Below are 24,166 nucleotides of genomic sequence, written 5' to 3' on the forward strand. Positions count from 1 at the left end.
AGAGATGTAGATAGATAGATAATCTATCTGTCTATCATGCCAATCTTGTATGTATAACTTCTATCCATCTATCCACCAGTGCCTTTATCATATTTGATGACTGTTTAGCTTTCTTTAATAAATTTTAATAAAGTTGCTGGGTCTACAATATCATAATCCAGTGTTCAATCTATCTTTTTTGCTATCCATCTACTTATCTATCCATACATCTGTCTATATATCCATTTATCTGTCTATCTTACTATCTACCTATCTTTTTACCTTTAAAGTAGCTGGGTCTGCAATATCATTGTCCAGCAGAGCTTTTTTCCAGGGTTCTATCTATCCATCCACCTATTTATCTGTCTATCTTACTATCTATCTATCCATTTGTTTACCTTTAAAGTAGCTGGGTCTGCAATATCATCGTCCAGCAGAGCTTTTTCCAGTGTTCTCAGTGGCAGGTGGTCCCATTTTCCAAACAGGGCAAGGTCAATATCACTGAAAGTTAAAGTACAAGTTAGATGAATTAGTAAGTTGTAATGTCGGTAGAAAGGTTTTACTTCGGGAGGGAGAGGACATTGGACTGTAAATTATTATGGCCCCCAAGGTTGGAGTATCAACCAATGATTAATCTTCATTAGGATGTGTTTTAATTTATCGCCTTTTGTCTTATCCTTAAAAGTTCATTTGTTTAATCTAAAAATGCACACTGAAAACATTAGGTATAACAGTTATTTTTGTAAAATCTATATTTAATATATATATAGGTATAAAAGATATATTATCTATCTATATGAATATTTTGCAAATGTGTTGAAGTTAAAATTAGAAATGTTGACACATTTTTTTGCGATGTTTTATACGTTTCAAATTGACCATTTCATAGACTTATTTTCTGCAGTATTTGCATTTCATTTTTGTTCGGAATCTATATTTTAATATTAGATTTTAAGTGTTATTTAAGCATATCTAATCATCGCATCTAACTTATTATAGACAGCTTCCCGCAGATATTAAAATTAAAGATTGTCAGATTAAATTCCAGTTCAGTTAGACCTGAGGGAACAAATGCCCGGCTTACTAAACTGGTATTATTATTTTATGAATTTTCATTTTAATATTCGTAAAAATTGTTTGTAATACGATGTCATACATGATTTATCAGAATGGCTGAAAACCGGTTCTAATCCTGCAGATATTAATCGGTTTCGAAGCCACCTTTTATCAGTCAGAATATTTCATACTTTTTTACGCATTAACAAATTCCTGCGCTACATATAAACATTATTGTCCTTTTTATTATGTATTCAATTTCTTTTCAAGTGTTATTTTAAGGCCTAGAAATAATTTTTTGTAAGAATATTAAAGTTTCTAAATAAATCCTCTTCCTATATTTTTATGTTATGCAACAAACTGTATAAGTTAAAAAATATATATATATATTAATTCAATTGTGTAGTAAGGTGACCAAGCGAAGTATTAAGCTTGTTAGCTTTAAAAAAAACGAGACAGCATTCACAGAGAGATCTCATTTCTTGAAATATTAATTCTATGTAATCAAGAAATTTGACATAGAAAAATGATTTTTTAAAAGATTCATTAAAATTAGGTTACCAGTAACTAAAAACAAAATGATAAACTAAGAAGTTATAAGATCAATTTCAGACTATTGGTTAATTTTACTCAAAGGTCATTGCGAGCATTAATCCTTGCACTTTTTTTGCTCGACTAGCTACTTTAAGAGATACCCTCGACCATTGTTTATCAGTATCCTTGTCCCCAATACAGCTTGTAGTAGAGAGAGAATGGAATTTTTGGAACTGGGCCAAAATATTATTCCTATTTGGACACCGGTGAAAAAGAATAAGAAATCTGCTAAAAATTATGATAAGATCTAAAAACTAACTGCCGTCATGCGAATGACATCTATGAAGATTGCCTTGGCCCATGAAAAGAAGATCCACTTTAAAATATACTGACAAAGTTAGTGCAATCCTGCGTCAGAATACCTATAAAAATCCAGTTAATACTTGATAAAAATAGCTAAAACCCTGCTTATCATAGTTTATCTAACTTGTTTTTTTTTATCGAATACAAATTCTTATTGGAGCAAAGTTTTTAAAGGAAAGAGAAACTATTTAGGAAATATATTAGAAAGGTATTACATATACCAGGGATAGTAAAGGATAAGACAATGGACGATAATTCGATTTACATCCCCAATGATGATAAACAAATATAGCCCTACCGTAGATTAATTTATTGGTTGAAAAGTTTGGACACTACAAATTTGGAACTAACCAATCAAAAAGCGTGTTTGTAAAACTTTGGGTACAAGTATAATTTACAGTCCAATGTCCTCTCCCTCCTTGATTACATACTGTTTTAAGAGTTTAAAAGGTAGAAAAGTAGTTTCATCTTTCATAATTGAAAATTAATTTAATGTCATAATTAAATCATAACTTTAATAAAGAAAATTTTAACAAAAGATTTTAAATCTTTCAAATTAAAAACATTTTGAAGGGTAAAAAGAAACATTAATCTATAGTACAATAATATTATAGAAAATAAATGACGTTCTACAAAATGACCCTAGATATAGAGTAGCCGCGCTACTAAAGTACTTCATTAACAAAGAAATTATTTTTTTTTTGGTGTATTAGTGTCATAAAAATACCTTTATAAATGCTAGAAGACAAAATAAACTGTTAAGTACGACGAATAAGGCCCCAAAGTGCCTAGTTTATTTCAATTAAGATTTTTATCTTCAAGTTTATAACTGCTGCATTACTTTGTAAGATAATCAACTAGTAAAACAATAAAAATGTTTCAAAATTGTAGGGGATGATTATTGACAAAAACAATAAACGCAGAAATACCAAAATATGATAATTTTATATAATATAGCTATGAATTTTATATTGCAAATACTGTCAATAAATCACGTTTTATGACATTGTTATGTCGATTGGACGTACTAAGATAGTCATAGGGTATTTGCGCTTAGAAAATTACTTTTAATAATCCAGGGAGTGAGGAGACTTTGGACGGTAAATTACACTGGTACATAGGTACCCAACGGTTTATCCTACATTATCTTAATCGATGGCTGAAAAACCTTTTGATGTCCAAACTTTTCAACCAATAAATTTAATCTATAGAAGAGGTATATGTGTTTACTATCATTATTGGGGACGTACATCAATATATCATCCATTGTCTTATCCAATGGAAACTCAAATCTGCCCCTTTACCATTACTATTTTAGAATACATATTTTTAATTTTGATTGTTGATAATCTAGAAGATCAAGGATGTAAAATGCAAACTGAATGAAGAAGACATAGTTTTTTTTTTGCTATGAGATACTTTAGATTTCTTTTGGCGCATTTATTCTGGGATTATGGAATAGTAAACGTGCATGATAATATGCTATGATTGTTATTAACAAAGAAAATACTACAATGCTAAAAAATTGTTATTTGTGATTGGCGGAAAATTTTAGAGCAAACAAGATTACTTTTCATGAAAAATTCTGCCTTTCCAAATGAATAAAAAAATTCCTGTCCTTTCATGTAAAGTTATACAAAACCCAAACATAATTCAGCAACAGATCTATAGTATAGATGTATATACATATAACTACCTCCCTCTCTTTTTCAATGACCCTTTTCGTCTGCTACCAACTTGTTTTCTGCTACTTGGCTGTGTTTATATAAGCAAAACTGCCATTGGGAGATACAGCTATTTAAACCTTTCTCCGTCTAGTGTTTTACTCTAATGTTTCATCCAAAAAATTTTGAAAATGAGGTAAAATCAGTTAAGATATGTCAAAGAAGCAGGCATTTACTTGTGAAAAAAGGTTACTATATTACTTATATAAACAAGGATGACAACATCCATAAGTAGCGAAGCACAAAAAATTGTGGATGGGAATACGTAGAAGTAGATTTAAAGTGTATTTATTAAAATCAAGAATAGATTTATTGGAGAAAATAAACACGAAACCTTGTTTTATTTTGTATGATGAAGACGATTAAAGTAAATTACATACTAGATGCACATAACAATGGGGGAAAAAAATTTGAAACTGTTAATGCAAAAAAGTTTTAAAATTGGACAAAAAATACCAAAGATATGGGGAAATATGTCAAACATATAAAAATAGCCAAAAACCTGCTAAAAGGCAGTTTGGCCGCCATTGTTTCTTTTCTTAAAACACCAGAAATTTAATGTTAATATCTTTAACTGAAAATTTTTTGAAAATTGGACTATAAACACCAAAGATGTGGATAAAAATGTGATAAATACAAAAATAGCCAAAAACCTGCAAAAAGGCAGTCTGACAGTCATTGTTGTTTTCTTCAAATGACAGGAAATTTAATTTTGATATCTTTAACTGAAAAATTTCGAAAATCGGACCATAAACACCAAAGATATGGGGAAAAATGTGAAAAATATAAAAATAGCCAAAAACCTGCAAAAAGGCAGTCTGACCGTCATTGTTGTTTTCTTCAAATGACGGGAAATTTAATCTTAATATCTTTAACTGAAAAAATTTTGAAAATCGGACCATAAACACCAAAGATATGGGGAAAATTTGGAAAATATAAAAAATAGCCTAAAACCTGCTAAAAGGCAGTCCGACCGCCATTGATGTTTTATAGTTAATTGTGCTCCTTAATGATGGGAATGTTGTCAAAAAATTTCAGCTCTCTATCTTTTATAGGAGCCGAGAAAATCACGTTTCCCCCAATTCATTAATTACGGACGGACGGACATTGTGAATTATAGAGTAGCCTTGCTACTAAAAAGCACAAAAGTTACATTAAACTTATTCTCTGCAGTTAATAAAAGGCAAATGCAAAGATTGGTAGATAATACGCCCTTTTTGATCTGCTTTCTAACGTAAGTACGCCTATGCACAAAAACATTATTATTAAAGAATTAAAGAGGTTTAAAAAGTAAGTTATGCCATAGAGTTAAAATGTCTTTAGAAGCCAGAGCTAAAAATGCGATGCTTAGGCGATAAAATGCTCTACTTTTCATTAGTAAAGCTACTCTAAAGATAGGGAATGTCCGTACATCCGTTAAATACGCGAAGAATAAGGACTTAAAAATTCAAAATAGAATGCTTAAATAAACGAGCTATAATAATAAATTTTCATATTAAATGATTTATTGACATTAACAGATAAAAAAGGTATTTATTTTTTTCAGTGCAGTTTTTTTATTTGCTGCGCTACTCTTGTTATTTTAACCATTGCGGAGCATTGAAAGTTCAGGGGTATGACTTGAATGTTGTTATCAGAGCAGATAATGCTACATTAATTGGGTCTATTTAATTCTAGGGATTGGACAATAGATGATGGAATACTAGCGACTACGCCCCTTAGAGGCCTCTAGGGGCACTTGAGGAGGGGTAGTTGAATGTTATTATCAGAGCAGATAATGCTACATTAATTGGGAGGATAGTGTTCTATTTAATTCTAGGGATTGGACAATAGATGATGGAATACTAGCGACTACGCCCCTTAGAGGCCTCTAGGGGCACTTGAGGAGGGATAGTTAAATGTTATTATCAGAGCAGATAATGCTGCATTAATTGGGATGATAATGTTCTATTTAAATCTAGGGATAGGTCAATAGATGATGGAATACTAGCGGCTACGCCACTTAGAGGCCTCTAGGGGCACTTGAGGAAGGATAGTTGAATATTATTATCAGAGTAGATAATGCTACATTAATTGGGATGATAATGTTTTATTTAAATCTAGGGATAGGAGAATGGATAAAGAAATATCACAAATGTCCACTAAAATAATCAGAATAGTTATTTCTCGCATCGTATTATAAACAGCTTTCCGCTGATATATAGAATGTACAATTATAAGATTAAAACCAGTTTTTATATTCGTAGAAAGCTGGATATGATACGATGCTAGACATAGTTTTTTCGTATGGATGAGAACCGGTTCCTACCCACCGGATTCGAACGAATACGAGAACAAATATTCTCTAAACCTACATAAATTGTCTCTATTTGTGGAAGTTTGGACATTGGTGCTAGTTTGATCTAAGATTTAATAAAAGTATCATAAGTTGTTCGGATGAGAGATGGTGTTTATAAAACTTTGGGTACTAGTTTAATTTACAGTATAATGTCCCCTCCCTCCATGTTAGTTCCTAAAACCATCTTCAATAATGAAAAAATAACATATTCAAGTCTCTCTACCTGCAATTTTTTTTTGCTTGCAATTTCAGATAATGTTTTTGTATGGGTATATATAGAAAATGTATATTAATTTCTTGATAACAAAAGAAATGTCATTTAATTTAAATTAACGATGGTTCTCAACTAAGAAGGGAACTAAGGGATCTAAAGGGATAAGACAATGGCCAATAAATTGATGTACATCCCCAATGGTGATATACAAAATTACCCCTTCTGAAAATTACAATCAGTTGTTGAAATATTTGAACACTCAACTTTATGAAACAACAAATCAAAAATTAATTAAGTCCCCAAAGGGGTAAGGCCAACGAAGTAAACTTAATAGAAAACTTTGGGGACTAGTGTGATAAACAGCACAATATCAATCTACAACTCTTTCCTCTATCCATTTTTAGAGGCTACCAAAATGAAATTTTCACACAAGATAATAGGATGTCATAATATTTTATCATCCATTGTCTTATCCATGGATTTAGCTAAAGAAAGGAAGCTGAAAAATATTAAGAGAGAGAGAGAGAGAAAAAAAAAGAGAGAGAAAAAAAGAAGAGAGAAAGAGAGAGAGAGGAGAGAGAAAAAATAGAGAATAAGTGCATTTGAACAACGCCTTGTTCTTAAATCAATGCTTATGATAAAAAATAGATTTTTCAAATCATCACTTTATCGCAGGGAGGGATAGGGATATTGGTTGGTTACTAACGAGTAGTGTCCAAACTTTTCAACAGAAGTCAGTCTTTAATCTGTTTCAATGCTTTAATACATTTAAATGTTCTTTTAATTTAAAGATTGTTGAACTTGAATTTTTTGCCTATAAAGTATTCAAATCACTTAATTTAATCACGCTTTCTAGTCATTATTAATATGACAAGAGTTTTTTTTGGACATTCAATTGTTTTGAAAGCTAGAAATGTTTTGATAATTAAAATCTAGTTATTGTAATAATGAGGGCTAAACAAAGTAAACAGAGGGTCGGGGAGAAAGGGTCAAGTAAATTTTAAAAAAATAATACTTTTATGAATATAGTATGCAGGGATTTTAAGGGATAAGACAAAATTAATACGCATCCCAATGATGATAAAACAAGTGTACCCCTTAGGAAGATTAAAATTCTTGGTCGAACAGTTTGAACATTATCTTATTTAAACTAACCAACCAAAAATCAATAAAATTACCAGTGTAATTTAAAGTATAATGTACCATCCCTCGCTTTGGGTATGCCATAACAAGCGATTTGTTGACAAATTTTCTTATCCTCTGATTCCTGTAGTAAATAGGGGTAATATTGTGGTAGATATTAGAAAGAAGAAGGGTATTAATCTGGGATCTTAAGGGATAAGACAATGGCCGATAAATTGATGGACATCCCCAATGATGATACACAAATTACCCCTTCTGTAGATTACAATTAGTGGTTGAAACTTTAGGACACTTAACCTAATGAACCAACCATTCAAAATTGAATAAAAGTCCCCAATGTTATTAAGCCTAAGAAAAACTTTGGGGGCTCACTGTCCCCTCTCGCCCTGGTAATAATATTTTTGAATCAAAGAAAGCCTTCTTTACACAAGAAAAAACAAAAGAAGAAAATTCTCTTGTATAAAAATAATTACCATATTTGAAAACTCAGGGAGGGAGGAGACATTGGACTGTAAATTACATTGGTACTCAACGTTTGATAACAATTTCATTATTGGAGAATTTATTATCATTAAAAGCTTTAAGCCAATGAGCTTTATCTGCTTGAAATGTCCACTTCGTTTTCAAATCTTAACCTTTGTTAATAATATTGTCAAATAGCCTAAAACCATATCTTAAGCCATATTTTACTCTCTAAAATACAAATCCATAGGTTTAGCCGTTTAAGAGATTTTATTTAACATACTTAGAGAGAGAAATACATCTTGTTACTTGTTTATTTAGTTATTTGGAAAAAAATGTAATGATTTTGTACTATTAAATATTGACTAAATCTTGTAATTTATATTTTTCTTTAAAGAAAATGAAACGTATATAAACCGTGTATGCATTGCTACATGCGTTCTACATGCATACATACAGACAGACAAACATGCACTCTAACTTGAGCTCACTAAAAGTGATTTATATACATAAAAAGAGATTGTATCATACGACAGACATAGATTAAGCAAGAAATAAGACATTTAATAAAGTAACATTGAAGTCATTTAGTAAAATTATCATTTTTAAGAAATATTTCTCTTTCCAAGAATTTTTTTGTATAAAAAAAATCTCCCAACCTTATATGCCTGCAAGCTAACTGTGCATGCTTCATGCCAGGGAGGAAGAGGACAATGGCATATTTATTCTACATCCCTTTCTTTCTTCTATTTATTTTACATGGACATAATTTGTAATATATTTAGGGAAGATTATTTTTTCTCCCATGTCCTTCCATCCCTGGAATTTAGAGAAAGGGGACTTGGAAAAGGGGGAGAGTTTTTTCCACATAAAAATGAAGTTAAGTGGGCTGTTAGGGACAGAGGGAGGGGGGCACTTGTAGAAAGAGTGAGGGGGAGGGGGGTGACCTTGGCATTCATGTCTGTATGTGTGCTACACAACACTTATTACGTGCACGCACGCAGGGAAAACAAATCCTCAACCCCTCCCCCCCACCCCCACAAACATCCTTTCTCCTTAAAAACCAAATAATTTTCCTTATTTTAGAAATGAAGAAAAAGAGGGGGGGAGGGGGTAAAAACTAAAAAGTGTGTATTTTTCATTTATATAGGGGTTGATTGAACCAACGAAAACCAGCTTTCTAACCAAAAAAAGAAAGAAAGAAAAAAGAAACATTCAAAAGCTAATATACAAAACCAACAAACTCTTATTTAAACCGGATCTTGAATAATATAAAAAATCAACTCATCACTTAAAAAGAAAATATAAAAAATGCTAATGAGACTGTCCAAATTTAGAACCGCAGAACAAAGGGAATGAGCATCAAAATCAAGTCAACATCTAAAATCTCGGATGCTTCTAAAAATATGCAACTGCAAAAAAAATATTTTATGCATTTTCCTTTTTTAAAAGTTACCAATTTTATGGGCATCTAGAATGCGCATTAGATACCCCCCCCCCTCTCATTTAGCCTGCAGCCCTTCCATAAGGGCTCGGCAGCAGCGCTTGTATGCCATTTTTAGCAGCCACAGCCTCTGTCTCTTGCCTAATTTTTAACAGACTGCTAAAGGGATTAAAAAGTCATAGCTGCCGAATGACGACTGATATAAATTCAATGACTAAAGCAACCAGAAATGAAACAATCCGCAGCCGAGCTGCAATAAATGTACCGCTGACAAGCCCTCTACTTCTGCCTTCATAAGCCTTTCTTATTCAAAGAATCTGGAGTATTGAACGTAATGAAATCTAGATGGAATAATTTTACTATCTCATCTTCCAAGATGGCAAGAACTAAATATCTCAACGTTTCAATAGCAGGAGGTAAGGACAAGTTTACTTTAAAAATAATTGGAAAGAAAACCCGATTATTAATTTCGGCTGGATTAAAACCGGTTCTGAGCAGTACTGAAAAATCATGTATTGTATCGTATTATTTAGATTTATAGATTATATAACACCTCGGAACTAACAATAATAAAATCATAAATTTTATATTAATTTTACTATTCGCGGAAAACTATCTTATAATACAATAAGATAAATAGCTATTCTCGCATGGGTTTGTTGACAGTTGTCTACTGATACGAGTATAATGTTTTAATTCTTATCATAGCTCTTTTTCTTATTTTACCATGATAAATCTACAGGATATTAACATAAAAATCTGTAGAAGATTAATTTTGCAACCAATATTTCTAATGCTTGTCCCTGACCCCTGTATGTATGGAGCTGTTATAAGCGGCGTATAGAACAGGTTCTAAACTTCTGTTGCAAGAACAAAGCCGTATTTTTTCCAAGGCTTAAAGGGAAAGATAAAAGGACAAAATTTTAATTTTTAAAATATTTAACATCAAGGACAATTATATCAATAAGTGTAGCAGCAATAACAAGAAAGTTTCAAATAATAAAACAGTAAACTATTTTAAAGTAAATAAAGAATAACAGTTTTAAGAGAAATTTATCATTGAATGACTTATTAATTTCTTTATCCACTAATTTAGAGGGCGCATGCGTAAGTTAAAGACCTCTCTATACCAGGGAAGAAGGGGATTTGTGTAATTGTGTAAATCATCATTGGGGTTGTATTTTTATATATCGTCTGTCTTATCCCTATAAACCCTGCCTCCCTCTATACTCTATTCTCATACATTTTTATTTAAGCACAGAAAAAGTTATTCAAGAGTTTATTTTGTTATAAATTACAGTATAATAACTTTTAGTAAGCATGCTATTAAACTGTTATTCGATAAACTCAAAACACTTATCTATAGTCATAGCCTTATAAGTAAGTTTTGCTCTAGTTTTCATTATAACAAATTCTTTTATATCAATTTCACAACATTTTATAAAACTTTTCGTAAACAAACTACATTTTTTTGTAACTCCCGTCAATGAAATATAAGTTTTAATTTTATAGATTAAACCTCAAGCTAAAAACTGGCGAAAAATTTGAGGCAAATCAATTTTTATTTAAACAAAAATCCCTTTTATTGGTAGATGAAACCCAAAATTTCCAAGTACATCCAAAATCTAGTGAAAATTGTTGACTTAAGAACGACTAAATTTGTCTTGAAGGGTTTTTATAAATACCACTAAACTTTCAACAATTTTTGGAATATTTGAATTATTAGAAATATAGGCATCGGTAAAAATTCATACATTTTTAAAATTGAGATAGTAAGGTCATTAATTTCAACATTTTAATAACAAAATTCTACATTTTAAACATTATTAAATCTTTTATTTTTCATTGAATTTTTTTTTTGTTATATTACGACCTTTGTCTGAAAGTCCTAACTGAATAAGATAGATTGAACTGTTTACAACATTCTGAAAAAGGCTCGAAATTAAGGGATCTTAAAGGACAAGACAATGGAATTAAATTAATGTACCCCACAATATAGAATCATAGATTAATAAATTTACCCATTATAAAGATTGAAATGATTTATGGATAAGTTTGAAAACGGTTTTAGTTTCTAACAGTGACTTTAAACAACAGATCTATAGTACATATGTATATACAGTCAACTACCTCCCTTCCTTTTTCTAAGACTTCTTTCTTCTGCTGCTAAATAATTTTCTGATACTTGGCTGTGTTAATATAAGCGACACCATTGGTTGAATTTCAATGACCAAATAGAAAGGTTGCCCAAGGCGGTTGCGATGGGGAGATACACAGTTATTTAACCCTTTCATCCTAGTGTTTTACTCTAATCTTGAAACCAAAATTACAGAACGTGTGTATTTCATACCACCTTTATCCCAGAACTGAAAGAATCAAGTGGTCTGACCAGCGGTATGTACTGTATGACACCCCACAAATAACAACAAAATAAAAACAAGACATTTGGATGACAAGACACCTATTAGTCAGAGAATGTATGCAAGTCTAAAAAGTACTACGGCAAATAATCACAAAAACAAATCTTTCAAAATTGAACTAATATGGTTAAAAAAATCTTAAAGTTTTGTACATTTTAGTAAACAAACTATTTCAAAAATATTTTTTTAAACCTACATGTACGAAATATTAACATTACAAAATTGGACCCCTAATTAGCCTATATCAGAAAAATAAGATAACCTGTCATATGATAATGGCAATAAGTAATACGAGATTTTTAAATTTGGATTATAGCTGATTTTTAGAACTTGTTGGTCAATTCTCATAGTATTGAAACTTAAAATGAAATCCTATTATAAAAGCATACTAAGCGTTTTTTTGTCTAAAGCTTAAGATCTCAATAACTATTAAACCGAATGGGTTCTCTATTTCGGTGAGCTTTACATAGGTCCTGTGATGGTTTAAGCATATTTTCTAGCCCCTCTCTGTCCGTTCCAATACAGAGCCCCTAGATGTAAAGAGCGTAACCGCTAGTACTAGTAGAATCAAAATGCAATATAAAAGCATACTCTTTTTTAATAAAAAGCCTTGGTGATCTAGATGATGCTCACGACCTCGAAAATTGCAGAAAATCTTTATAAAAGCTTTATAATAAGGCTTCATATTTTTAATGATTGAAAAATCTTTTTATTTTAATCTTGTTTTTAAAGCTTCTGATGTTACTTGAAGCTAAAATGAATGATTATAAGGTCATTATCTGATCAAAAATCAGAAACCACACATTCTAAACCTTTTACAGTACAGACAGATCAAGCAAAAAATGAGCTATTATTGAAATATCAACTTAGCTAGTACGCCCAATAATTTCGGAAGAAAAATGAATGGTTTTAGTCCGAAAAATGGCAAATAGAATCCTATTACAAAAAATGATAAAAGTCTCGTTATGGTCTCATGCTATTTTCTGTCTAATTCTATTCTATAATATAAAGTTTTAATGTTTGAAGCTTAAGATTTCAATAACTAAAGGGTTTCCTTTTAAGGTGAGCTTCAAATACGTTCTGAGATTGTTTAAGGCCATTTTATTTGTAAATATAAGTCTACTGTTTTTAGGTTATTTTTTAAGTCTTTGAAAACGTTACACCTTGAAATAATTGGCGTAGATTCAAGTATTATACCTATTAAGAAGGGTTTACAAACTTTTAAATTCAATAAACTAATTAATAAAAGCCATTTAGTCTATCTTATAAGAAAATGATGTTAAAAATCCGAATTTACCCTAATTCAATTAAAAGATTCTAATCCGAAGATTAAAAGACTATATCATGACAGGGAGGTTAGGACACTAGAGGTCAAATTTTTGTTTCATTTTTAATTTACCAGCTATGAAAGAAGGAACGTCTCACTTAAGAATTGGTTGGAAGATTAATTTATCCATCATTGTCCTATCCCCCAATTCCTGTTAAATCTTAGACCATTGCCTAGACATGACATGACCCATCGCTCCCCCAAAAGATAAAACTGGTAGAAAGAGATTACATTGTGGAAAATTAATTGAACAGAACAGAAAAAGATTTATTTACATTGCTACCCAAAGTTTAATAAGCACGTTATCTTATTCGTTAGCCTATAAACTTTAAGTACTTTAATTGAATATTGATTGGTAAATTCGAAACTAGAATTGTCCAAAATTTTTGACACTAATTTTTAATCTACAGAAGGGGTTATTTTGATCATTATCATTGGGGATGTATATTAAATTATCGCCTATTTTGATCACCTTAAGAACATGTAAATTTTATCCTCCAGATATATATCCCTGTCCTTAGAAAAATTAAATGTAGAAAACCAGTAAGTCTGGCTAATAGACATCGTCAGCCTAAAAATATTTTGGCAACAATTTCGCACTGTAACCAACCCATAATTTTTGCCACTTTTCTGCCACATTTGTCAATTTAACTTGAAATTGACCTTTAAAAAGATGAACTGATAATAATTTAATTTTTGCAGGAATTTCACTGCTTTGTCTGGCGTGTGAAATTAAGAAAAGATCATGGATCTTAAGGGATAAGACAATGGACGATTGATAACAAAATTACCTCTAGTGTACATCAAAATTATTGTATAACTATAACTAATTAAGATTTAATGAAACTAATAATGTAAAGTGTTTATAAAACTTTGGGTACCAGTATAATTTGCAGTTCAATGTCCCTTATTTTTTGTTAATTTTTCCCAAGTAACAATTGACCTATAATTTAATTAAAAAGGGCAATTATGTTTATAAGTAGCGCAGCAATAACAATAATATGAAATTATAACAGAAATCTTAAAGACTTTACTAGTATAGTAATATTCAAGTATCAGGACCTTTAGTAACAGTGTAGCTGCGCTCTAAGATTATAATTCTTTAAAAGGAAAATTTGTAAGCTATAAAAAAAAATAATAAATTACATAAAAATATTATTACTACGTAAGATTCGTGTACATTAAATTCTTATCTATCATTTTCTAAGCCTTGAAATTAAACAGCAATCAATGTTAAGCATAAGTTTTCTGAAATTGCGTTCCGAATAAATCATTGCGCTATTAATATTTTTGTACTATTAAATTGTTACTATACTGTACAATATTTAAAAAAGAAAATATTGAAGATTGTTGGACCAAATAGTTTTCTTCAAATAAAATATCCACAAATGCCTTTTATTCCAATATTATTGATGAAAGAGTTTGAACACTGTTATTTTGTACATTTCAAATCATGTTTCCCACCATTACGCCCTATAAAAATCCATAAATATTTAAAGATTATTTTTCCATTTCCATGACAATATTTATCTTTTGTTTATGAATGAATTTTCTCTCTGGCATATTTACCCAAATGTCAATGTATGAATAGTGCTTAGCTGTTGCGATTAGTTTGTCAGTTATGATCTCCAAAACGGTTCGAAGGATAAAATGAATTTAAGAAGGACAATTTTTCCAGAAGTAAACAATGTTTTTCATTTGAAAATTATTTAATTTTTAGGTTTAACTGGAGTTACTTTAGAAAAGTCTTAATACGACTAAGAAACTTTTTTAGAGGACGGTTACAAATTTGACGGACATACTATTCTTATAGAGCAGCTACCCTACTAAAAAATATCATAACACAAGTAATACATCTAAAAGTTCACGATTAATAAATGCAATTATTGAAAAAGAAAAAGCACAAAAACTAATCAAATACATTAAAAGCCAACAAACAATAAAGTGAAGATTTTTTCTGGTTAAAGGCACGATTATGGAGATCTAAATGCCATGGTTTACGTTTGGAAAAGTTGTGCTATTTGGAGCTTCTTCATTTGAGGAAAAAGTCTCAAACAATATTATTTTGATAACAATTTGAGAAAAAAGGATAGAAAGCATGTATAAATTTAAATCTTTTCAATGGTAGAAAAAAACGCCTCTTCTGAGCAAATAATAATTCAAGAAAAATAACCCTTTAAATCAAATAACATAAGAGACCCAAGTTGAAAAGCTAAAACTTTCAGTAAAGATAGGCAATATTCTTGACAAAAAGGCGCGGTGAGTATTTAGGGAAAATTGAGAATAAAGGGTTAGTAAGTTTAATAGATTATTATTTTTAATGGCATAAAGATTAACAAAACAAGCTCGTTTAAAACCTGAAAGGGATAGCTCCATAAAATGTATTTAATTGTAAAATATACTTAAGATTGATACACTTTAGTTAAAGTAATACATTTTTGTAGTAAAAACACGCATTGACACTTTGAGCCTGTATAATTTCTAATCACATTTTTAATATATTTGAAATTATTGCTAACAAGAAATAAAATTCAAGACGAAAATATTAATTTACATTTAAATCCATAAAAATATCTTCATAAAAACATCACTCGTAAAACTAGTGATAAATCAATGAACCAGAAAAGGCTGGGTAAAAAATCTAATTTGATTATTTTCGATTCTACAAAGGAGTAGCTACTGGTTAGTCAGTGTATGTCCGTCCGTTACTATGTAACTGAGTCAACTACTGTATATTTGGTAATTAGAAAATTTTCAAATTTATATTTGCAGCGCTAATTATGAAGATAAGTATTAAGGTTTTACAATAAACGTAATTATTTAAGATTATTTTTGATCAAATATAGGGATTTTAAAGGCTTCTTTTAGAATATATTTTTATAAAAAAATAAAGGGTTTCTTTTTTATATAAATCACTGTTATCTAAAAGCAAAGAATGTTTTTCAGACAAAGGTTTCATAAAATAAAACCCTTACATAAAACACCCAAAGGCGTACAAGTGGTTGGGGATTACAACAAACGGAGGGTGTAAACTATACCCCAAGAATGTTTTTAGGAGAGGGGACCTTTTTTTTGAAAACCTTTACCCCCCCCCCCCCGGGCCAAAATCCTGAGCATACCTTTATAAAACTTACTACTAAGTTACAAAGACAGGTCATTTAAGAGTTATCAAAAATAAGGCAAGTACCACCTTAATCCTACAAGGAACCCCCAACCCCCTTCTACAATATATTAACTTAAAATAAAGTATGATTTAAAAAGAGGAGGTGTTATGTGTTCAATGTACGGTTTAAGGGAAAGTACCTTGAGAAATAATCTGGGTTTACTGAATAACGAAACTGGCTTTGTTTGATTTAAAAGATGAGCAGTATGATAAAACTAGAAGCTGAATTCCTAGGCTCCGTAGTAAGGCCCATAGTTCGATGCACAAAAATTGTTTTGGCCTAATCCTTAAAAACTGATGATAAAACTGGAAGCTGAATTCCTAGGCTCCGTAGTAAGGCCCATAGTTCGTTGCACAAAAATTGTCTTGGCCTAATCCTTAAAAACTGATGATAAAACTGGGAGCTGAATTCCTAGGCTTCGTAGTAAGGCCTATAGTTCGTTGCACAAAAATTGTTTTGGCCCAATCCTTAAAAACTGATGATAAAACTGGGAGCTGAATTCCTAGGCTCCGTAGTAAGGCCCATAGTTCGTTGCACAAAAATTGTCTTGGCCTAATCCTTAAAAACTGATGATAAAACTGGGAGCTGAATTCCTAGGCTTCGTAGTAAGGCCCATAGTTCGTTGCACAAAAATTGTTTTGACCCAATCCTTAAAAACTGATGATAAAACTGGAAGCTGAATTCCTAGGCTTCGTAGTAAGGCCCATAGTTCGTTACACAAAAATTGTTTTGACCTAATCCTTAAACATTGTTGAATGATGATTTAAGTAATAGGCTGTGTTTCTTCTTAGATTAAAGTAAGAATTAAAATATAGATGTTTTTTGTATATTTAATGATTGGCAGGTTGATTTGAAGATTTGAGCCAATAATTTAAGTAATGGACTTAAAGCACAGCTTAGAAAAGAAATACCCACATGCACTGCACAAATGTAGACACAAGTTGGATTCAGGGATAGAACAATGAAAGATAAGTTTAGCATAAAACATAGGGGTCTGGCTTTGATATATACAAGTTTATCTACCATTATCTTTTCACTTCAAACATATTTAGGTATCTCCTTCAGAACTGCATGGTTTGACACCCTTTTAAAAGTCTTAAGAATGAGACAGAAAATCATTATGTTATCTCTTTATTTGCACATCTTTTGGTGGTTGTGGGGGGTGGGGGGAGGATTAAGACATTGAAAAGATATAAACCTGTTTCAAAGAAAAAGACATAAGTTCTAAAATAACAAATTGTATAATAGTTTTCAAGGCAAAATAAATGGTTATATAAATCAATAAGCAACGCAGCAATAACAAGATAACAATATTTAAGGAAAAATCAGCTAAGTAGGCATTTTATTAGGTTTTCTGTTTTAAAATAAGATTGTATTTCCCCCCAAAATATTTCTCCCACTCGGTGTGATTAATTCAATTCATTAATCTAGCAATAGACACCAAAAGCATTTTGTACTCAAAATTAATCCTTCTCACTATTTTGACAACAAATGATTAATTTGGATTCTTTTGAAATCAAAATAAATTAATTTGAAATATTTATCATAAAAAAGCTACTACCAAGGCATCTATTTATAAAGATTTAAAACTTAATCATAATTAAAATAAATAAAAAAACTCGACTTAGTGCAACTTATAGATGGAGACCATTATCATGAAAATTTTCATAAGTACCTAGCAAAGAAATAAACCAGCAAACATTAATTAAAAATAAAGCATCTAACTAAAACCCATCATTTGAAACATGTTAAGCAAAATGTAACAATATTGAAATAACATGTGTAACATTGTGTCAGATAATGCCAATAAATATGTTTGACTTTTAACTTAAAATTCAGAAAATCTTTCTCTTCTCTAGATAGTAGCAAAATTTGGCATTTATCCATTTCAGTGATTTAAATTCCAGTTAAAAAATGTAAATCGTTCAGTGTAAAAAAAATGTAATTGATAAACTTAACAGAAGCTAAAAACAAGAAAGTTTAATTCCATGGATTGCACGTCAATGGCAAAGTAAATATTTTGGCCGAAATAAGAGAAAAAAAATAAAGTTATTAATTTTCTGTCCTAAAGGACTTTTTAAGTATACATTTTAAAAGTTATAAAAGGTATAAAAATAGAGAAGCTACGTTGCTAACAAATATTTCATTTTTTTTCTGGGATCCGAATTAGAAATAGAGACTATGACTGAACAGACGGATTGCTGGCACAGGGAGGGACATATAATCTGAAAGATATTTTGTAGAACTAGGCATACAATATTTCTAACTAATAACTTTTTATCATTCATTGACTTAATAACTTTGGGGACCTCGGTGGTCTTATAATTGGTCTATGCAAACTTAAGTGTCCAAACTTTTCAGATTTTTAATAAATATCAGGATTAATTTTGTTATCCTTATTGGGGGATATACCGTATATTCATCTTCGTTGTCCCATCCCTAAGATAAATAATCGGAATATGTGTCTCTGTGAAAGATAGCATAAAGATCATTCTTGCATCACCAAGTTAAACTGCCCAAAAATTATTACAACTTCTTTAAAACACAGGGAAAAATAATATGCAGTCAAAATATTCAACGAGAAAAAAAAATATCATTTAAATTATTATTTAAAGCTCAATTTAAACAAGCCCTTTTACATTGAAATTTTTATCAAAATTAGAAGCTCAAAATTAAACACTTAATTCGCTTTATCTTAAGTTAACTTACTGTTTACAATGCATGAGTATTTTTATATGAATTTAAGAAAACAGTACACCTAGCATTTTGATCATTTAATCTACAAGTGTAACTTTCTTACACATTTTTTTTTATATAAAACCTTGAAAATGTTAAAAACCTAGGACAATCGAGTACAGAATTAATGATTCATACGAATTGATTAAAATAAAGCTAAAAATTCAAAATATAGAATAAAGTAAAATATAATTGAAAACAAGGGCTTTCACGCAAGGTACCTATTTGAGCACTAATGAACCTAAACCTAGGGTGCCCTAACCCTGCGGGTCCACCCAGTATCCAGAAACCTAACAAAAGTAACAAACGACCTCCTTCTCTATTTTCAATTAGGGGGAGAGTTTATCAATGCTCAACTCGGTACTTTACGTTTTTTAAGAACCTAAAAAAAGTGAAGGACTTTGCTTAATTTTTTAAAAAATTAAAAGTCACTGTCCATCCACAATAAACATTTATTATCCTTTCATTAGCCTGTTTTCCTTGTGTTCTATTTCTAGACATTTTTAAGTGTTTGGCGCAGTTTAAGTATTTAAGAGAAATGAAAGTAATACCAATGTTTAGATAACCCTTGTCAACCAAGTTGAAAACAAAATCAGCTTGTACTTTTCCTCCTAAGAATCTTACTTACAGTCATTTATAAAAAAAACAAGGACAATTATGTCCTTAAGTAGCGAAGTAATGATAGTTTATCAAATATTAAGAAATAGTAAGATGTAATACCATGTCAAATTAGAAAATCTTAGGACACAAGTATTGGAATATTTAATGAAAGGCTGGAATATTTTGACATAAATGTGTCCTGTGACGGAGACTACCTACCTAGTTTTGGAGAAGGGTTTCTAGGGTAAATCAAATCAATAATTTCAAGAACTGAACTCACCTTGTGGGGAGGTAAAGCCCCGTTCTAAAGCTGCCAAAGATGTGGAGTGCCGCCGAGGGCCAGATTTTCTTGACACACGCCTCTATCCGCCCCACTACGCCGAGGCGCATATAGTGCTCCTCCTGCGTAGGGGTGATCCACTGGAAAAAGTCGTTAATCTCTTCGTGTAATCTGAAACAGAAAAAGTAATCATGACATGATTGCAAAGCTAATATTATTTTTTTCCCCTTAATTCTACACGGGAATCAAAATGTTTTTAAAAAGGATTGCCTTTGTCGACTTACTGAAATACAGAGCTAACGTTTAAACTTTTCTTAAACCATGTAAATACGACTAACACTAGGTATGAACTAAACCAAATTGTATAGAAATTGCGCTAATAAATAACATAATTTTTCCTACGTAAAAGGCAAAATAAACTTCTTTAATAGGTAGGTAATTATTTTTGTTGAACTAAATTAAATAAAAGATACTTACGCTATAATGTAATCTTTGCTGTATGGATTATCTGGAGGAACCCAGGGGGGAAGGTTTATAACACCCCCCGGGGACCCACCCCGCAGGGGGGTGTGGCTGTTTGACCCAGAACTCGAGTCACGCTTCCTTTTGGTTCTAGAACAAGAAAAACTATCAACAATTAAATGATTCTAAATAAAACCTGTTTTTTTTTAATAAATAAAATATTCAATTTTGACCGTCCGTAAGTCTATGAAAGAAATATATTTTTATGATCACTGAATATTCGATCAATGTCCGTTTGTCCAGACTCCATCCACTTGTCATCCTTGATTTCGTTTTTTGCATGTGTTGTGTAAAAACACAACGCAATGGTTATCAATAAAGAAAATAATGAACATTTCAACTCTTTAAAAAAGAAAATATATTTTGAAATCTCAAACTATAAAAATCATGTTCTTAATCAATGATAATAATTCTTCTATTTATATAACATCTACTTAATTAAAAAAAATGAAATTAGCATAAACGTGTTGTAGTAGTAAATTGTAAATGTCCATTTTTAAATTATTGCATAAGAGCCCAGCAACAAAGAAGTTTAATACACAAGATTGGCACGTTTAAAACATTTTTTACATACTCCACTTCTGATGTAATACAAAAATTTAAAAAAAACATTAAAATTGTTTCTTTAATAATCATTTACTGTAGTACAATCTTTTAAGGAATAAAACCAAGAAAAATATTTTTCATTATCAAGATACATATTTAAAAGCAAACCAAACGCAAAAAAAGATATCATTTTTGAAGTAAAAAGAATAAAAAACGCATGTTAGGGATGATTCTTACATAATAAAAAGATGTGATAATAACCAACGTTTTCCGACTTTCTGCTTGATTTAAAATATGTGTAAAAATTTAAGTAAAAATTTAATCCGTCAAATTTTTGGACCTGATTCGGATTCTTACAAAAAATGGCGGATTCCGGATTCTAGCAATATTTTAAAAGGCTTTTTTTAAACATAAAAACTTACAACTTTAAAAAAAATTAGGTGCTACATATGCCCTAAAAATTAATGTTCTTGGTGTTCTCTATAATTCACTTCAAAGAATCGAACCAGATTTTAAAAATATTATGCATAATGATGATAATCTTTGCCTTCAAAAAGCGGGAGTTGAAAGAAAAAACTCTAGACGCCAATTTTAGCCTACCAATTAAGAATCCGAATCCGCTATTAAAAACAGATTCCGGATTCGGATACGAATTGCCAACCCTAATTTTAAGACACCTGCCATACAAAATACAGAGTGGGGAAGAATAAATTTGAAATGACTTAAAAGACCAAACCAAAAACATTCCTATCCTATATCTCATTCCAATACACAAGAGTCACTAGAATCAAAAACAACAGCAAATAAAAATAAAATCGACCTACCTATTATAATAACTATTTGCATTTTGATACTTTTGTTGATTAAAGTTTGGCCGTATGTATGGGGCCGTCAGGTGAGTGTGTGTGCCCGACGTCAACGGTATGAAGGCCGCCGCAGCCGGTATTGTTTTAAGTTCCGCCTGCATGGCGCCCCCCGCCCCCGCCCCACCGCCGAAAAGGCCTATGGCAGCGGAATGGTTGAGTATTAGTCCGCCTCCGGTCTCCACTTTAGCAAATTGGTCCAATGTTATTTGTTAAGTAAAAGATATTTCTCACTTTTTTATTTTTCACACTAAATCACTTGATTTTGATTGTAACCGTCACCAATATGATTATTTTAGCATTTCTCTCCAATCATAGAGAAAAATTAATTGTTATCTGCAAATATAAAAAATAAAAATATATAATAGATTTCTACATTATAAATGTTTAATAATGGATAAAGAATACGTGGATCTATTGACAGGGGAAAAATTGTCGTCTATTTAGGTTGCTGGCCCCTGTCATTTATTGGTCAGTTCGTTCATCAAGTTGGAGGGGAGGGGATGGTGTTATGGAAGTGGCAGGAAGGTATCGTTATTAAAGCCAGCTGATAGTATCATTTAATAAGATGATATAAAAATCTGGTTCAACATCCACGAATAATATATCCATTTGTATAACAAAATACATAAAAACAATAAAAATATAAGCCAACAAAATAAATATAATGTTACAGAAGATGAAAATCAATAATAGTCTATTAAAAAACGATGAAAATTAATATAATTCGTTTAATTGGTTATATAATCAAACGTTTTTAAAGTATCCAAAAAGACAATTTTACATATAAAAAAATTGATTGATAGTTAAAAACAAAGTATTAAAAGTATGCTTAACGGGAGACTATGGCTTTTTAACGCCTTTAAGGACTCAAATTATGAAATTTTTAAAGCCTATTTTATGCAATTTAAATTAATTTAATAGAAGCAATTTTAAACTTATTCTTAATCTAACGAATTTTTTGATATATTAACTGACAAATCAACTAAAAGTATAAAAATAAATCAAATAATAATGAAAACTGCCGAAATATCAGCTGAGAAAATTTGATCACGTAATAAACATGTTCATAAAAAATCTAATTTTTCACTTAAAAATCATACTTTTACTTAATAAAACATTAAAAGTACGATGATATATCATAATTAATCACTTGTTTCATTCAAAAATATATTTTTCACTATTCTAATAATGAATGTAAAGCACTTTTATTGTTATTTAAAGAAACAAAATGAATGTACTTTCAAATTTTCACTGTATATTAGAGAAAAAACGCATGGCGCTTTAAATTTTGCCCATCAATTTTACCATTAAAACACTTATTTTCATAAATTCTAACACTATAAACATATCACTGGGCAAAAAAGGCGTTTAAAGCCGTAAAACGTACATGTTGTTACCACTTTTCATGCTGGACATAATTGGAAACGCAATTTGTTTAAAATCCAGCTGTAAGAGCTATGTGCAAGCACACAGTGTGTCAGCCATTATCATTCAACTACTGTTCAATAGGGTTGCCGTCACCAGCGGCCCTCATATTCAAAAACGTTTATTTTTTAACTTAAAAATATATTTTTTAATCAAAAAACGTTTTATTGTTTAGTTTAAATCTTTTCAAGGCCGACATTTCATTTTTTCACATTTATATTTTTTAAGTTGAAACCGTTCAAAACCGGATTTGAATAAATTTGTATTAAACATGGCAACCTTGTTAATCTATTGTGCGTATGCGCCAGAAAAGACCACTACAGCGCATGCGTATTCTAAGCTCCATTACTTAATGCAACTTGTTTCCATAATGCATTGCCATACGTTCAATTAAACATGGGCCAATTTTCCATTTAAACTTATATCTTTTGACTAAATTAACGTCATATGGTTTATCAAATTAATGTACATTTTTGACTATTTTTAACGGTAAAATAAAAGCTTTTTATTCCTTTTAGATTAATATATTGTAAGGCGAATGTATTCTGTTCAAATGGCCGGCAAAAAATTGTTCTGGCAATACAGTCTTAGGAATATTGGAATGTAAGGAAAGTTTTAAATGTCGTATTCTTTTTCAAATTATTTTCAAAATAATTTATTATAATTTAAAATTTCTAGAATATTCTTAAAACAAAAATGTTAGGTAGTTGATAAAGAAATTGTCGGGATAATCCTAGTTTAGGAGTGGACATACCCGGTATCATGAACATTAAACCCCCCCCCGGGGGTATGTATCTATTTTGACACCCGGTGTGTATCAAAATGGATACCCCCGTATGCGTTATTTTTGACCCCCGGTAAATGTCAAAATGGACACCCCCCTATATATCAATATGTAGGGGGGTGTCCATTTAGACGTATACCGGGTGTCAAAACCGATAGATACAGGGGGGGGGGTCAAGTCTATTGAGGTCATTTCTCGCGCATATTTCCTCTAGACTAATAATCATCTTTGACCCCAAT

The 24,166-nt window shown here is 30.7% G+C and overlaps 1 protein-coding gene across 3 annotated transcripts in view; it reads right to left on the minus strand.

Moving 5' to 3' along the window:
* The window catches only part of LOC145326258 (uncharacterized), a 41,698-nt gene extending 19,645 nt beyond the window's left edge, over positions 1-22,053 (minus strand). For 2 of the 3 annotated variants that reach the window (XR_013881805.1, XM_080169476.1), the window contains exons 1-4: positions 21,677-22,047; positions 20,262-20,411; positions 19,785-19,955; positions 378-480 (exon numbers count right to left, since the gene is read on the minus strand). Coding sequence is in view for 2 of the 3 variants with exons in the window: in XM_080169476.1 (XP_080025602.1) it covers positions 378-480; positions 19,785-19,955; positions 20,262-20,411; positions 21,677-21,819 (567 nt within the window). In the remaining variant the exon portion in view is untranslated. Of the gene's footprint in view, positions 1-377; positions 481-19,784; positions 19,956-20,261; positions 20,412-21,676 lie in introns of all 3 variants that reach the window. The other variant, XM_080169469.1, reaches the window with a different exon arrangement.
* Positions 22,054-24,166: the final 2,113 nt, after the last annotated feature.

This window comes from Acartia tonsa, chromosome 1 (assembly GCF_053477335.1).
Source record: "Acartia tonsa isolate MP-2025a chromosome 1, ASM5347733v1, whole genome shotgun sequence".
Classification (NCBI taxonomy): domain Eukaryota; kingdom Metazoa; phylum Arthropoda; class Copepoda; order Calanoida; family Acartiidae; genus Acartia; species Acartia tonsa.